Source organism: Podarcis cretensis (assembly GCF_951804945.1).
Source record: "Podarcis cretensis genome assembly, chromosome: 16".
NCBI lineage: Eukaryota > Metazoa > Chordata > Lepidosauria > Squamata > Lacertidae > Podarcis > Podarcis cretensis.
In genome coordinates this window covers 643,936-659,495 of record NC_137186.1, presented here as the reverse complement: position 1 = coordinate 659,495, position 15,560 = coordinate 643,936, and the positions used below count along the sequence as shown (strand labels likewise).

Below are 15,560 nucleotides of genomic sequence, written 5' to 3'. Positions count from 1 at the left end.
TATACAGATAGGTAAATTGAGGATCTTTACAATTTTACAGCATGCAGAGAATAACGTGCTGAGAAACCAGAGAAAGGAGGTGAGGGAAGTCTGGGGGGGGGTGTCTTTCTTTTTAGGGGGAAGGGGGGAGGGGAAAATGGGGGGGAAATGCGGATGATGTATTTTTGATAAATTGTTATGTTGAATCCCTAATAAAAATATTTAAAAAATATATTTATGACCATTCCCTTACGGCAGGTGAGAAGTGCTTTTGAAATATACAAAGCCGACCTGTCGGGACAGTCCCCTGAGCACGTGCAGAGTGCAAAAGCGCGCTCGGTTCCCCTGCTCCGTCCCTTCACCGCCACCTTCGTCTGCTTTGATCTGGATCAACGAATCCGCAGTCCTTCAAAGCGGGTTAAGAAGCATGCGAGCAAGGCAACCTTTCCTGGGCAGTCCCCTGAGCATGCACAGAGTGCGAATGCGCGCTCGATCCCCCGCCCTTCCTCCTCCCCACCTTCCCTGAGCATCCTCCTCCCTCCTCCTCCCCACATCTGGCGGGCACGAGGCGGCGGGGCGACGGGGCGAGGCGTGGCCAGGCGGGGAGCGCTTTGCAGGAGCCCCCGCACCTCTCCGGAGCCCGGGAAGCAGCCAGGAGGCGCCCCCTCCTCCCGGGTGGGGCTTCAGCATCATCATCATCATCATCTTCATCCTTTGCGAGCGGCCAGCCCCGGTCCAGCCTCCCCCCTCCCTCCGAGATGGATGCTGCTTGCAAGCAGGCGATGCCCGATCTCCTTTTGCTCCTGCTGGCCGGTGAGTCCGGGGGGTGCGCAGAGCCGCTTGGACTTCCTTTTCTTGGGGGGGGGAGAAGCTTTTGCTGGGCCTGGTGGGTCGGAAGGAGAAGGGTGGGGGGTCTATGGGGAGGGGCTGGGGGCGGCTCGATTGCGCGCCCCCCTTCCCGCCCTCGCAAGGCAGCCAAAGCCTTCATTGTTGCATCCTCAGCCAGAAACGGCGCGCAGAGGGACTGGATGGGTGGGGGCCTCCGCAACTGGTCCCCCCCCCCTTCTGCTTGCAAAAAGAGGGTGGTTTGCAATCCTGCTTTCCTTATGCGCGCCGCCCTCGAAGACTTTGATCTCGCCAGGCATTGCGGGGAGGGGAGCGCAGAGATTTCCCTTTGCATTTTATGCTGGGGGCGAAATATTGTGCAATTTCTCTGCTCGTGCATCCTGGTAAAGAACTCGGGGCGGCGGCGCGGGGGGGCGTTGTTAGTGGCGTGGCTGCATCCGATTTCATTTTCTGTCTCTTTATCTCCACCCCCCCCCCCCCCGCCAAGTACAAAGCGTCTTGTCTTGGAACAGCAGAAATGCCATTTATTTTCCTTTGACACATTTCAAGGCTCCTAGAAAAAAGATCTTTCCATCCAGGCCTGAGTCAGCCAGGCTGAAAGGTTTCGGTTTTTGCTGAATGGAACCGGGGGGGGGGAGGGGGGGGAGAGAGCTAGAAGCATTTACTGGCTTGGAAGGTTTTCAGGAGACGGGGGTGCAGAATGTGGTTCCTATCAGCCTTTTGGTGGGTTTTGGGAATTGCTAGCCTGCCAGGATTTTGCAAACGCCTCTCCCAGACCTGCTTGACTGACGCCCTCCCTCCCCAGCCGCCTGATAAACCCCCAACCTAATCTAGGAGTTTTGGAGGGACATCTGGGAGGATTTGGAGGAGCGGGGTGGACAGATGGAAAGAGAAAGGGGGGGGGTTCTGCTTGGCAAAATGCGCAGGAGGGGGGCGGGGAAGACTCAGGTTCTGTCACCTCGCTCAGCAAATATGATTATTAATAACAATTATCTTGTAATTTATGAACCGCTTTTCGCACTAAGATCCCTGGGTTTTGGGGGGGTTTTTTTGCAACGATTCCAGAGCAACCAGTTCTGGGCGCCCCAGTTTAAAAAGGACATGGACAAGCTGGAAAATAAGAATGCAAAAAGAGGTTGCTAGATGAGGCCAGTGCCCCTCCCCCAGCTCAGCATCCTCTTCTCACAGTAGCTGAACAGTTCGTAGAATTGTAGAGTTGGAAAGGACCCCCCGAGTCATCTAGACCACCCCCCTGCAGTCCTGTGGGAAGCCAGCGAGTAGGACTGGAGCACCAAAACGCCCTTCCCTCCCTTCTGTTTCCAGTGGCTGTCATCCAGAAAAATTGCTGCCTCTGCCTTTGGAGGCTGAGTATTGTGGCTCGTGGTTCTCGATAGCCCTCTCCTCCTCCATGAATTTGTCTCCAATCCTCTTTCAAAGCCACCATTGCCTCCTGTGGGATTCTAGGAATAGAGTGGCATTGGAACCAGGGTGCGGGTTTAATAGATTTAATAGATTTAGAGACCCTTATCCTGATGGGGTGGCGCTGTGGGTTAAACCACTGAGCCTAGGGCTTGCCGATCAGAAGGTCGGCGGTTCGAATCCCCACAACGGGGTGAGCTCCCGTTGCTCCTGCCAACCTAGCAGTTCGAAAGCACCTCAAAGTGCAAGTAAATAAATAGGTACCACTCCGGCGGGAAGGTAAACGGCGTTTCTGTGCGCTGCTCTGGTTCGCCAGAATCGGCTTAGTTCTGCTGGCCACATGACGCGGAAGCTGTACGCCGGTTCCCTCGGCCAATAAAGCGAGATGAGCGCTGCAACCCCAGAGTCGGCCACGACTGGACCTAACGGTCAGGGGTCCCTTTACCTTTACCTATTATCAAGATGATCAAGGGTCTGGGAAGGATGCCTCATGAGGAATGGTTGAGGGAGGCTCAGAAATCCCCAACCCCTGCCCTGGCCCAAATCTCCATTTCTAGCCTCTACCCTGACACTGCTTCTCATCATCTTAAAAAAAAATCCTTATTCACACCAACCCTGAAAAAAGTATTGCATGCCTATATTATTTATTTATTGCATAGTATTTACGCAGCTCTTTGTTGTGAAACCTCAACAACCTTATAGTAGTTCACAAAAATCAATGGTCCCCCCCCCAAAAAAAAACTATACAGTACTTTAAAATGTGCAAAAAATTAAAATTCTAAAACAGATTAAAATTAGCACCAGCATTTCTCTGGGCAGGCTTGACTAAGCAAGAATGTTTTTAGCGGGTGCCGAAAAGATTCGTTGAAGGCGCCTGTCTGCCTGATATCAATAGGCAGGGAGTTCCAAAGTGTGTCTTATGGGAAGGAAAGAGAGACAGGGCTGCCAGATTTCCTGGCTTGCAACAACTCAGCTGCTAAATAAGATTCTTATTTAGTTATTTATCCTGAGGCATTAATGTGCACTGCTCTTCACAGGAATAATTCCTCATGGACCACTTTCTTCCTGTCACCGTACTGGGGCTCTTGCAAAAATTCTTTATGTGCAGTGAATTTTATCCACAGTAGAGAACAAGCAAAAAGAGAGGTCTCTGCCCTGAGGTGCTTCCAATTTAAGGGTGGGGAGGAGAGGCAGCAGGACGAGATGAAAGAAGGAATCAATAGGGGAAGGGGAGAGAGCAGTCCCGTTATTCTGTTGCAGAAATTTGTCATTAAAATGTCATGTGACTGTTTGGGATGGCAGGAGGAGGAAGCTGTCAGTCAGTCACGAGGCGGCCTGGGGGGCAGTGCCCCATTGCCCCATGAGCCAGCTCCCCCTATTTGCATCTATCTACATATATGCAAAGCAGCAGATGCAAAGCTGAGGCAAATTGGTGCCACTGGATTCCTTGCAGAGGCTTTCGATTTATAGATTTGGAAAAAAAGTACCTAGCAACAGCTCACGTTTCCTTTCCTTATTTCCACAAGCAGAAATTCCCTGGGGAGTTGCAGCCTGTTTATTTATACCGTAAATGGCATTTCTGTCCCACCTTCGCGCCCCCAAGAACCCCAAGTGGTGCCAACAGTTCTCTGCCCACCTCCTCATTTAATCTGCACAACAACCCTGCGAGGTGGGTGAGGCTGAGAAAGGCAGGTCACACTCCGCAAGAGCAGGGATCCCGACCCTCGTCTCTCCCAGATCCTGGCTTGATACCCTGACCGCTGGGCCATGCTGCCTCTCAATAAACCCGAGGACGGCCTCATCCTTTCACGCCCTGTCTGCTTTGCAGATTCGAGTCACGCAGGGGTCTGCGGTGCCTGGGAGGGGAGGGGGCTGAGGTGGGCTGACCTAGATCTTGCCTGCTGCCCACGTGGTGCCCCAGATGTGGGTCTCTGCCTTTGCAACTCCTCCCCGGAGAAGAAGGCAGCTCTGTTGTTCTCCTTGGTCTGCTGCTGTTGCTGCCGTTTGTCTCCTTTGCTGTGCTTGTGCACCGGACCACATGTCCGCCTCTCCATAATCACGTGCAGAGTTCTGTGACCATCGCCTTGTGCGTCCAGGAGCAGGAACAGTCAGGAGTCGCTCTTCTTCTTCTTCTTGCTCCTGTTAACGGAGAAATCTGAGGCCTCCCTTGGACAAAAAAACAAAGACACCAACCAGGAAAATTGGAGCAAAACAGCAGCCAGTCAGCTTGGTCTTGATTGAAACTGTCTCGACAGGACTCCAATTCACTGATAAGCAAGATGGAAGCCCCCAACAAAAGAGCCCCCAAACTTTTATTAGCTGCTAATCCCCATGTTACACTCCCCCCAAACTACATCACTCATACATCACGGTTACATCATGAAAGGGGAGGTCTGGTGGCAGGAATCTGAGCATCCTGGACCCTGCCCCATGGTTCCTCTTGCCCTCCACCAAACACCCATCAAGTGGAACAAAAGAGATCTTTACATTTCCCTCTTTCCCAGCCAAATTCATCACACCCTTTTGTCTTCATCTGGGTTTGTTATTTCTGGCATGGCTACCTGTCTGGCACTCAGGTGTCAGGATGCCAGGGATTATCCCTCAGGCAGAGGGGCTGCTGAGGAGCTGAGCTCACAGGTCTAGATGAATTTCTGAAGTTTCCCCAGTGAGCCAGTACAGAGATCCATTGATCAGTGAATTCTTACATTTGGTATTGTGCAGCAAAGGCCCTTTGAATAGGCAGGAAGAAACTGTGATGAAGTGTTTTGTGGGGACAAGTCACAAAAGTGCTGGTGCTGGTTTTGGTAGTGGGCTGCATGTGCATGAGATCTGCTGGAGGGGCAGATACCCCCCCTCAACCTAGACATAAATTCCTGCAACACTCCCAATCCACGGTCTGGAGATTTCTGTAATCAACAGAGCTGATTTGTTTGTTGCCGGGAAGAGAATCCTCTTGCCCCAGTTGCCAGGGGGAGGGAAGGAGCCCCAACCCCTCTGGGGCAGCCCTTCCTCGCCTCTGGGTTCTCCAGCGGACTCATTTGGCTTAATGAGTCTGTTATGGAATTAAGGGCCGTGTGGTATTTTTCTCTCTCTCCTCCTGGCTTGGGGAGACAGGACCTGATTCCCAGCTGAGCTGAATTGCAGAGAACTGCTTTTGTTTTCCAGCTCTTGAAGATTGTTCCGCACACTGAGGTCCTCTTGAACACCCCACATTTACTGAGTGAGATTGGGGTGTCATATTTTAACATGCTCTTTCCCACATAAACTATGGGACAAGGATAACTGTGTCTTTAAAGATTAATGGGAACCTTTTACAAAGTGCTGTATTTTTCACTCTATAAGACGCACCAGACCACAAGACGCACCTAGTTTTTGGAGGAGGAAAACAAGAAAAGAAATATTCTGAATCCCAGAAGCCAGAACAGCAAGAGGGATTTCTGCGCAGTGAAAGCAGCGATCCCTCTTGCTGTTCTGGCTTCTGTGATAGCTGCGCAGCCTGCATTCGCTCCATAAGACACACACACATTTCCCCTTACTTTTTGGGAGGGAAAAAGTGAGTCTTATAGAGCAAAAAATACGGTACTTAAAGATGCAACAAAGTGAATTGGACTTTTTATTGATAACAAACAGCTAGACAAATTAAGGATCTATACAAATCTGTAACATGCAGAGAAAAGCATTCATAAAGAAACCAGAGATTGGGACTGAGGTTGTTTTATGGGAAGGGGGGGGGAATGGGGATGGGAATTAAGGATGATATGTTTTAAGATACAGTGGTACCTCGGGTTACATATGCTTCAGGTTACAGACTCCGCTAACCCAGAAATAGTGCTTCAGGTTAAGAACTTTGCTTCAGGATGAGAACAGAAATTGGGCTCCGGCGGCGTGGCAGCAGTAGGAGGCCCCATTAACTAAAGTGGTGCTTCAGGTTAAGAACAGTTTCAGGTTAAGAACAGACCTCTGGAGCGAATTAAGTACTTAACCAGAGGTACCACTGTAACATGTTTTGTTTAAATTTTTAATAAAAAAATTACCGGTATTTAAAAAAACCATGCTCTTTCCAGTGCATCTTCTGGGCAGTGGGGGGGGGGGCTTTTTCGATGCCCAGCCTTAACCCACTACAACGCCCCCCCCCGCATACATTCACAGAAGCGTAGGGATGGAAGGGAGACCCCAAGCGTCATCTAGTCTGAGCTCAACATGAGCCAGTAGTCTGATGAAGCAGCAAAAAAGGCCAGGGCTATTCTAGGCCAGATCAAGGGAAATGATAGCACTGCTTTATTCTGCCTTGGCCAGGCCCAGCCTGGAATCCTGGGTCCAGTTCTGGGCATCCCAGTTTAAGAAGGATATCGACAAGCAGGGACGTATGCAGAGGAGGGCGACTGAACATGACCAAGGGTCTGGTTGAGGGAGATGGGGATTTTTAGCCTGGTTTCCACACCTTGGCAAGGGTCCTTTGGTAGGAAGGGCAAGATCCAAATGGAAAAGAGCTGATTTTAATGTGTTTTTAATAGATCATAGGTAGATAGCTTTAATTCTGTGGTCTAAACCACTGAGTCTAGGACTTGCCGATCAGAAGGTCGGCGCTTTGAATCCCCGCAATGGGGTGGCCACATGACCTGGAAAGCTGTCTGTGGATGATGATGATGATAATAATAATAATAATAATAATAATAATAATAATAATCTGGCTTGGTTGCTCCAGCCACTCTGGGCGGCTTCCAACAAATTATCAAAATACTTTAATACATCAAACATTGAAAGCTTCCCTAAAGAGGGCTGCCTTCAGATGTCTTCTAAATGTCATGTAGTTGTTTATTCCCTTGACATCTGGTGGGAGGGCATTCCACAGGGCGGGTGCCACTACCGAGAAGGCCCTCTGCCTGGTTCCCTGTAACTTGGCTTCTCGCAGGGAGGGAACCGCCAGAAGGCCCTCGGAGCTGGACCTCAGTGTCCAGGTTGAATGATGGGGGTGGAGACGCTTCTTCAGGTCTACTGGGCTGTTGAGGCCATTTAGGGCTTTCAAGGTCAGCACCAACACTTTGAATTGTGCTCGGAAACGTACTGGGGGCCAATGTAGGTCTTTCAAGACCAGTGTTATGTGGTCCCAGTCACCAGTCTGGCTGCCGCATTTTGGATTAGTTGTAGTTTCCGGCTCACCTTCAAAGGCCGGCTTCCTCGGCCTGAAAGCGAGATGAGTGCCACAACCCCAGAGTCACCTTTGACTGGACTTGACTGTCCAGGGTCCTTTACCTTTTAACCTTTAATTCTATTAATGTTTTTAACGAATGTTTTTTCTTATTCTTCCTGTGCTTTTTAGCTGTTCTTATTTTATCTGTTAGCAGCCTTGAGTCCCTGCCAGAGAAATAAGGTGGGGTATAAACAAACAAAATGATTCCAGCTAAACATTTTATGCAGAGCTATCTGTTTGACAGTGGAACTGTCTTCCTCGGAAGGTGACGGACTCTCCTTGCCTGGGTCAGACTAGATGAGCCCTGGGGGTCCCTTCCAATGCGACAGTTCTATGATTCTATGAATAAACCCATCAGCAACCAGCAAAGAAGCAACAAGAAGCATCTGCTGTGTAGATGGGAGGCGGTACTTTGTTACCCTGAGTTATTTCTTGTAGGAAAGCCCCACCTCACTCAAAAATAATAATAATTCGGATTGCAAGAAGTTTTGCAAGGAGGACTATGCGAAATATTGCAGAGACGATTATGAAGAGAATTGTTAGTTAAGGACAATTAAAAGTAATAAGGAAATTAAGAAATGTAGATTAATTGATAAAGATGGAAAAACCTTCAGATATGGTTGATAGAAGTCTAAAACAATGTATAAGACAAAAAATTATGTTATATGATTATTAGGAATCATATGTAATATATATATATATATATATATATATATATATATATATATATATATAAACAAAAAAACAGTAATTCCTCCCACCCGGATGTCAACTCCCAGCTGTTTCTACCACTCTGGTGGAATTAGCCGACATGACCTTTCATAGCCCTGTTGCTGAATTAACTGCTTTTTCCAGCTCTGCGTTTAATCATTAAAACAATGAAGATTACAGCTGAACTCTGCCTGAAACCCAGCCCCATAATTCGGTTTTCACACCCGACCAAAGGTCTCTCGTTGCTTGTTTTCCCATCTTCTCTTGGCTTGATTTACATCCTGCCAAGCAGCTCAGGATTTGACCCTCCCCCTTCGTCCTCATGACAAACTTGCGAGGTAGGCTAGGCTTAGAGACGGTAACTTAACTGAGGAGGAATGGCTTTCAGATAAGGGACTAGGCAGAAAAGGGCAAAGCTGACGGCGAAATTAAGAGATCGAAAGGATGAACTTTCTATAGAAGAACGTGAACTATTTTGAAAAGCGCTGCAGTCAAATGAAATTGCGGACAGTGTTCGAGATAAAAGCAGCAAAGGAAAAATGACAAAATAATTGCTAACACAGGAATTTTGGTAATGGATAAAGAGATAACGCAGCTGAAAAAGTCTGAGCAAAAACACTGTGGAGACGAGGGTGGGAAAGTCAACTCATGAAATATGTAATTCTTTGATTTGAAGGTCATTGCAAAAAACGTTTTGTAATAAACGAAAATCTGCCCTTATTCCCTTATGGGGGACACAAGAGCCCTTATAGAGTCCTTTGTAGGTTCTCCATCGGTCAGAGAAAAGAACAGAGGCCAAGCAGAGAATACTGAGAAGCAAAGCAGCTAGTAAGCCTGATCTTTATTGATCTGTTGCAACAGGGTGCTCCCCTCACACGCAGGAAAGGAGGAGGACCCAGAACAAAGGTGTGCCTGCCCTTATATAGACATTTTAAATTGCCCGTCCAAGACCACCCCCAGATACATCATACCTACATCACAGAAAGGGCGGTCTACAGCAGAAATCTGAGTGCTTTGTTTACCTCCTGTCTGGCAGGTTACCTGTTTAATGGTCACTTGATAGGATTGCCTGGGGAGCCTGGCCAGTCTTTCGTAATGATAAATACATAGTTCCTGAGCCAGTCACAGGCTCACACCCTATTCATATCTTAAATGTGCCCTTAATGCAGGACTTGTGAAGGAAAGACAATGGAGAGGCTTTTCCATTTTCCTTCGACCTTGCAGAGAAATCATTTGGTCAGTTTGGGAGTCAAAATGGTTTCAGGGCTGTTTTCCTGTGCTGCTTCAGACATGTGGTTTATATATTTATGTACGTGTTTGGTTGGTACATTTATTATATATGTGTGTGTGTGTATATATATATGTATATATATATATATATATATATATATATATATATATATATATATTATTTATATGACCTTAATTTTTTTTTATTTGAGTTTGAAAAATATAATTAAATGAGAGAGAGAGAGAGAGATCGTAATTAGCTTATCATAATTAGGTTGAGGTCAGTCACCCAAGTGTGTTTCCTCACCCAAGTGAGTGAGGAACTAGGACAACTGCAGGGTTGGTCTAGATGAGCCCTGGGGTTCCAGTTCTGCAATTCCATGACCCATCTGAGGTTTTTAAGCAGCGCTTGGGTGGCCACCTGTCAGTGATTTGTGAGCTGTGATTCTCGCAGCCCCCTAGTGGACCCTCTCCTTCCTGCAGTCCTGCAATGCCCTCTCCTCTTCTCTCCCCACAGTCCTGAGTGCTGGCGCCCGGGAAGTCCACCTCCCTCCGGGGCCCTTGTACCGCGTGGAAGGGACATCCGTCTCCATCCCCTGCAACGTCTCGGAGTACGAGGGCCCCACCCTGCAGCACTTTGAGTGGTTCCTCTACCGCCCGTCGGCCCCTGACATCTCCATCGGAGTGGTCAGCACCAAGGACCCCAAGTTCCCTTACGCCGTCTTCGCGCCCCGGGTGCAGGTGGGCAATGTCTCCATCCAGCGGCTGCGGGGGGATGCCGTGGCGCTGCGGATCAAGGGGGTGCGCCCGGAAGACGCGGGGGTCTACGAGTGCTACACCCCCACCACCGACTCCAAGTACCACGGGACGTACAGCAGCAAGGTGGAGCTGAGAGGTACGGGGGCGATGGAGGGGTATTGGGGGGCAGAACTGAAACGGGGGGGGGGGAGTTGAAGACAATGAAAGTGTAAGGAGAGTCATTTTGGATCAGCCAAAGGGGGCCATTCCTAGCCCAGCCCCCTGTTCTCCCAGGGGTCAAATTCCCCTTTTGTCTCAAGAGACAATGGAGGTGAAGTCAAATCGCTGGAGAATCACAGCACTTGATGTGGCTGCAGAGACTGGTATTATTATTATTATTATTATTATTATTATTATTATTATTATTATTAATACCCCGCCCATCTGGCTGGGTTTCCCCAGCCATTCTGGGCAGCTCCCGATCAAATATTAAAAACAAAATACAGCATTAAACATTAAAAACTTCCCTAAACAGGGCCGCCTTCAGATGTCTTCTAAATGTCAGATAGTTGCTTATTTCCTTGGCATTGAATGGGAGGGCGTTCCACAGGGCAGGCGCCACCACCGAGAAGGCCCTCTGCCTGGTTCCCTGTAACCTCACTTCTCGCAGGGAGGGAACCGCCAGAAGACCCTCAGTGTCCGGGCTGAGCGATGGGGGTGGAGACGCTCCTTCAGGTCTACTGGGCCTTTGAGGCCGTTTAGGGCTTTCAAGGTCAGCACCCAGACCTTGAATTGTGCTCGGAAACGTCCTGGGAGCCAGTGAAGATCTTCCAGGACCTGCTGCCCGCTGCCTCCTGTGCTGCTTTTGCTGTGTTGGCAGCACTGAAGTGACCCCTGTGGGGTGCAAGCCTGGTTGGTGGGTCTGGAGGTCCTGGGTAGCCCCGATTACCAGGCCCCCCGCTCCCCGGCTTCGCTGGTCCAAAGGAAAGCGGAGCAAGACATTTGGCACCAGCGTGGCTGCAGGAGTTGCTGGGGGAAGCGTACAAAAAACGCCATGCAGCCGCCTTAGGGATTTGTGTAAGGCCTACTCCTTCGCCTTTTCTTCTCCCAAAGAAGGTAGCAGGTTCGGATTCTTTTCTCGGGGCTTGCACCCGAAGCCTTTCGCATGAATGTGTATGGCTGTAAGGCAGGAGAAGTTTAGCATCAGAGTTTTCCTCCTCAAATTCGCCCAAGAACTTAGGAATGTAGATAGACTGCCACTGGAACTGGAGGCTCGGCAAACACGGCACCATGCTGGCTCTGATGGGCAAGACTCTCCTGACGTTCCCATGGCTCGGCTGTCCCTCCACGGAGGCAGGAAATGCAGGGAATTGTAAGGGGGGAGAGTTGCGCTCTGATTTTGGGCTTGCTTTTGGGCTTCCAGCTGGCCATTGGCCTGATCCAGTAGGCTCTTCCAATGACCCAATGGAACCTCCAGCTCCACAGGCAGTCTATCTGGATTCCTAGGTCCTGCGGAGTATTTGGCCACCATGAGAACAGATGGCTGGCCGAGATGGTCTGATCCAGCAGCCTGACTTCCTTAGGTGCAGGAAAGTGCCTATTTAAATAGGCAATACTATGTTAATTGAAGGTCAAATCCTGTGAGCTTCGGGGCAGCCGTGAGTGGATTCGAACCCTGTTCTCTCCCGGTCCTGGTCCTCATTGGATCCCCTCAAAAACACCCTGTGGAGTTTCATGGCCAAGTGGGGCGATTTGAACCTTGGTCTCTCAGGTCCTTGGCCGACACTCTAACCACTAGACCTCGCTGCCTCTGGGACCGACTGTGGGATGCAGGCACCTTCCGCGGTCATCTGACGTGGAGATTTATTGCATTAGCAATGGTGATTTTCCCCGAGGTCGCAGCTGTGTCCGTTGCTCCGCTAATCCGTTTAGCGGCTGGGACGAGCAGATGGCTTCTGAGCCTGGACTTGTCTGCAGGCCAAGCTCTGCCGAGTGGGGCAGCCCTGCGGGGTGGGCCGTGGGGCAGGCATGAGAGCAGGAAGGGAGCCCATCTGGCTCCCCATCTGAAGCCCCCACGTCCTCCTGGCAGCTAAATCCAGAGAAGAAATCTTTCCGGGGCTGGGAACTCCTGCCTCTGTTCATTGCGGACCTTGGTTGTTTTTTTTTAAAAAATAGTATTTTTATTAAAGTAAATTGTATCCACCTCTCTTCTCTGTCCCTGCACCAAGAGCCAGTGCAGTTAGACTGTGGAACTCCCTGCCACTGGAGGGAGTGCTAGCCACCAGCCTAGATGGCTTAAAAGAGGTTTGGATAAATTCATAAAGGAGAAGGGGGTTATCAGGGGTACTAGCCAGATTGACTGCAAGAGAAGAGAGTGTTTCTCTTGTGCTCGGATTCTGCTTGTGACTTTCCTGTAATGGGCACCTGGTTGGCCACTGTGGGCTCAATAGTCTCCCTTGGGCCTGATCCAGCACACTTTTCTCATGTCCTTCTGGATATCTTTCCCAGTCTGCTTCTGCATTGAAAATGGTTTCAAGATGCTTTGATGGCATACTTAGAGCCCCGGGCTTATTTGGGAGGGAGGACAGGACAAAAATTGAATTTAAAATGTATTTCGTTTGTCTGTAAAATGGAAGTGTGGACGCAGGTGGTACTGTGGGTTAAACCACAGAGCCTAGGACTTGCTGTTCAGAAGGTCGAGGGTTCGAATCCCTGCGACGGGCTGAGCTCCCGTTGCTCGGTCCCTGCTCCCGCCAACCTAGCAGTTCGAAAGCACAAAGTGCAAGTAGATAAATAGGTACCACTCCGTTTCTGTTTCCGTGCGCTGCTCTGGTTCGCCAGAAGCAGCTTAGTCATGCTGGCCACATGACCCAGAAGCTGTACGCCGGCTCCCTTGGCCAGTAAAGCGAGATGAGCACCGCAACCCCAGAGTCGGCCACAACTGGACCTTTACCTTTACTTTAAAATGGAAGTTTTTGTTGTTGTTGTTTTTTAAAAGTAGGTTTTTAAAACTGCTTTAAATTTTCATAGCTCTCCCTGGGACCTCTGGAAAATAAAATAAAACAGGCAGTGCGGTGTAGTGGTTAGAGTGCTGGATTATGACGTTGGAAAGACCAGGGTTCAAATTTGCACTCAGCCATGAAACGCACTGCGTGGGACCTCAGGGCTTCTCTCAGCTCAACCTACCTCACAGGATTGTTGTGGGGATTAAATGGGGAGGGGGAGAACCCTGTGGCCCCCCTTGAGTGCCCTAGAGAAAAAGGTAGGGGTAGAAATGCAATAAATTCTACTCAAGTGTAGACCCATTGAAATGAATGAACTTATGTTCACCTTGCTGATTAATTTCAGTACAACTGGCAGTGAGCACAACTCACAGAAGCCAGGTGGGCTCAGAGTCGAACGAAAAACCACCCAATTTTTCATGAGAAACGTCCTCATTCTCTCTTCTCGGACCAGCATGCAGACCCAAACATACTTTTTGGAATCTGCACTTTTCTCAATTTTGCAGTGCGGTGCAACTCTCTAACCGGCATGTGTGTTATACAGTGGTACCTCGGTTCTCAAACGTAATCCGTTCCAAGAAAACATTCGACTTCCGAAACGTTTGAAAACCGAGGCACAAAGGGTTAGCTGCAAGTCCAGTTGGGAAAACTGAAAAACACACAGTGGAAGTCATTTGACTTCCAAGGCGCGTTTGAAAATGGAAGCAATGACTTCCGGGTTTTCAGCGTTCGAAAACCGGAACGTTCAGCTTCCGAGACGCTCAAAAACCGAGGTACCTCTGTCTATGCATGCCTCAATTTGGAGAAGGAGTGCCTGAAAATACAATTAACCCCCCTTGGAAATTCACCAGCACCTTAGCGCAGATTCCCCCTTAACAGATGTACCGTATTTTTCGCTCTATAGGACGCACCGGACCATAGGAGGGGGAGAACAGGGGAAAAAAATTCTCCCCCTCTCCACTCAGCGCCCCTTCAGCAAAGAGCCCCTTCCATTTCTCCTCCCGCTTCGCTGAAGGCGCGCTGCACAGAGAGGGAAAACTGTGCAGCACCTCTCCAGCAAAGCGAAGCCTGGAGAGCAAGAGGGATCGGTGTGCACTGACCCCTCTCACTCCCCAGGTTTCAGGTGGCTATCCGCAAGCCTTCGGAGCGCAGCGGCAACTCCTGCTGCGCTCCGAGGGCTTGCGGATAGCTGCCTGAAGCCCCCGGAGAGCAGCTGGAGTTCCCACTGTGCTCCGAAGGCTTCACGTTGCTATCGCTGAAGCCAAGGAGCCTGCATTCGCCCCATAGGACGCACACACATTTCCCCTTTATTTTTGGAGGGGGAAAAGTGCATCCTATAGAGAGAAAAATACGGTATGTGTTTCGGGTGCGGTTTTGTCTAAGACGCCCATTTTTGCAGAGCCGTAATTTCCCCTCTCCTGATGCGACTGAGGGGGGCCCTGATCCGCTTTCCCTCCTGCCCCACAGTCATCCCCGACAAGCTCTCCGTGTTGCCGGCTGCTCCTTCCGCCCCGAAGCCCCCTTTCCGCAGCCGGGGGGCTGTGCCCGCCTCTCCGCTGCAGCTGACGCTTTGGGAAAGCGAGGACCTCCAGCTGACGTGCGCCGTGACCAGCCATACCCCGCAGCACGTCCACCTCTCCGTCTCCTTCGGCCTGTCCGCTCCCGACGCCTCCAGGGACGTCCAGCCTCTGCAGGAGGTGATCGCTGTGCGCCGAGACTTCGCCGTGGAGGCTGGCGAGAGATTCACCGAGCGCCACCGGGCGCAAGAGCTGTCGCTGGCCAAGACGGGCGACCAGCGGTACCAGATGGTCCTGGGTTGGCTGAGGCCCGAAGACGCCGGGATCTACCACTGTGTCGCCGGGGAGTGGATCCAGGATCCTGATGGGAGCTGGCAGCAGATTGCAGAGAAGCGGGTGGTGCTGGCTCAAGTCACCGTCCACACCGTAGGTATGATATGATACGATACAATACAATACAATAATCTTTATTGTCATTGTCCCATACAGAACAACGAAATTGAAAAATTCAAAAACCAGCAAGCCTGCTATCCCAGCTATCCCAGCCTGGTTAGCCCCCTAAAAACTCTGGTACTCTATTTTTAAATACAATATACTCCCATAGAATGGGATGCAGTTGGAGCTGTGGGTTAAACCACAGAGTCTAGGCCTTGCCGATCGGAAGGTCGGCGGTTCGAATCCCTGTGATGGGGTGAGCTCCTGTTGCTCGGTCCCTGCTCCTGCCAACCTAGCAGTTCAAAAGCACGTCAGAGTGCAAGTAGATAAATAGGTACCACTCCGGCGGGAAGGTAAACGGCGTTTCTGTGCGCTGCTCTGGTTCGCCAGAAGCGGCTTAGTCCTGCTGGCCACATGACCCGGAAGCTGTACGCCGGCTCCCTCGGCCAATAAAGCGAGATGAGCGCCGCAACCCCAGAGTCGGCCATGACT

General features: G+C 50.2%; 2 protein-coding genes across 2 annotated transcripts in view; both read left to right on the top strand.

Moving 5' to 3' along the window:
• LOC307205600 (uncharacterized protein) overlaps window positions 1–15,560 on the top strand; it is a 286,408-nt gene that overhangs the window by 148,308 nt on the left and 122,540 nt on the right. The window lies entirely within an intron of this gene.
• The window catches only part of IGSF8 (immunoglobulin superfamily member 8), a 32,458-nt gene continuing 17,392 nt past the window's right edge, over window positions 495–15,560 (top strand). Inside the window, exons 1-3 of the mRNA XM_079958086.1 lie at window positions 495–792; window positions 9,894–10,271; window positions 14,584–15,063. Of these exons, the coding sequence (XP_079814212.1) occupies window positions 738–792; window positions 9,894–10,271; window positions 14,584–15,063 (913 nt within the window). The 5' untranslated portion in view covers window positions 495–737. The remainder of the gene's footprint in view (window positions 793–9,893; window positions 10,272–14,583; window positions 15,064–15,560) is intronic.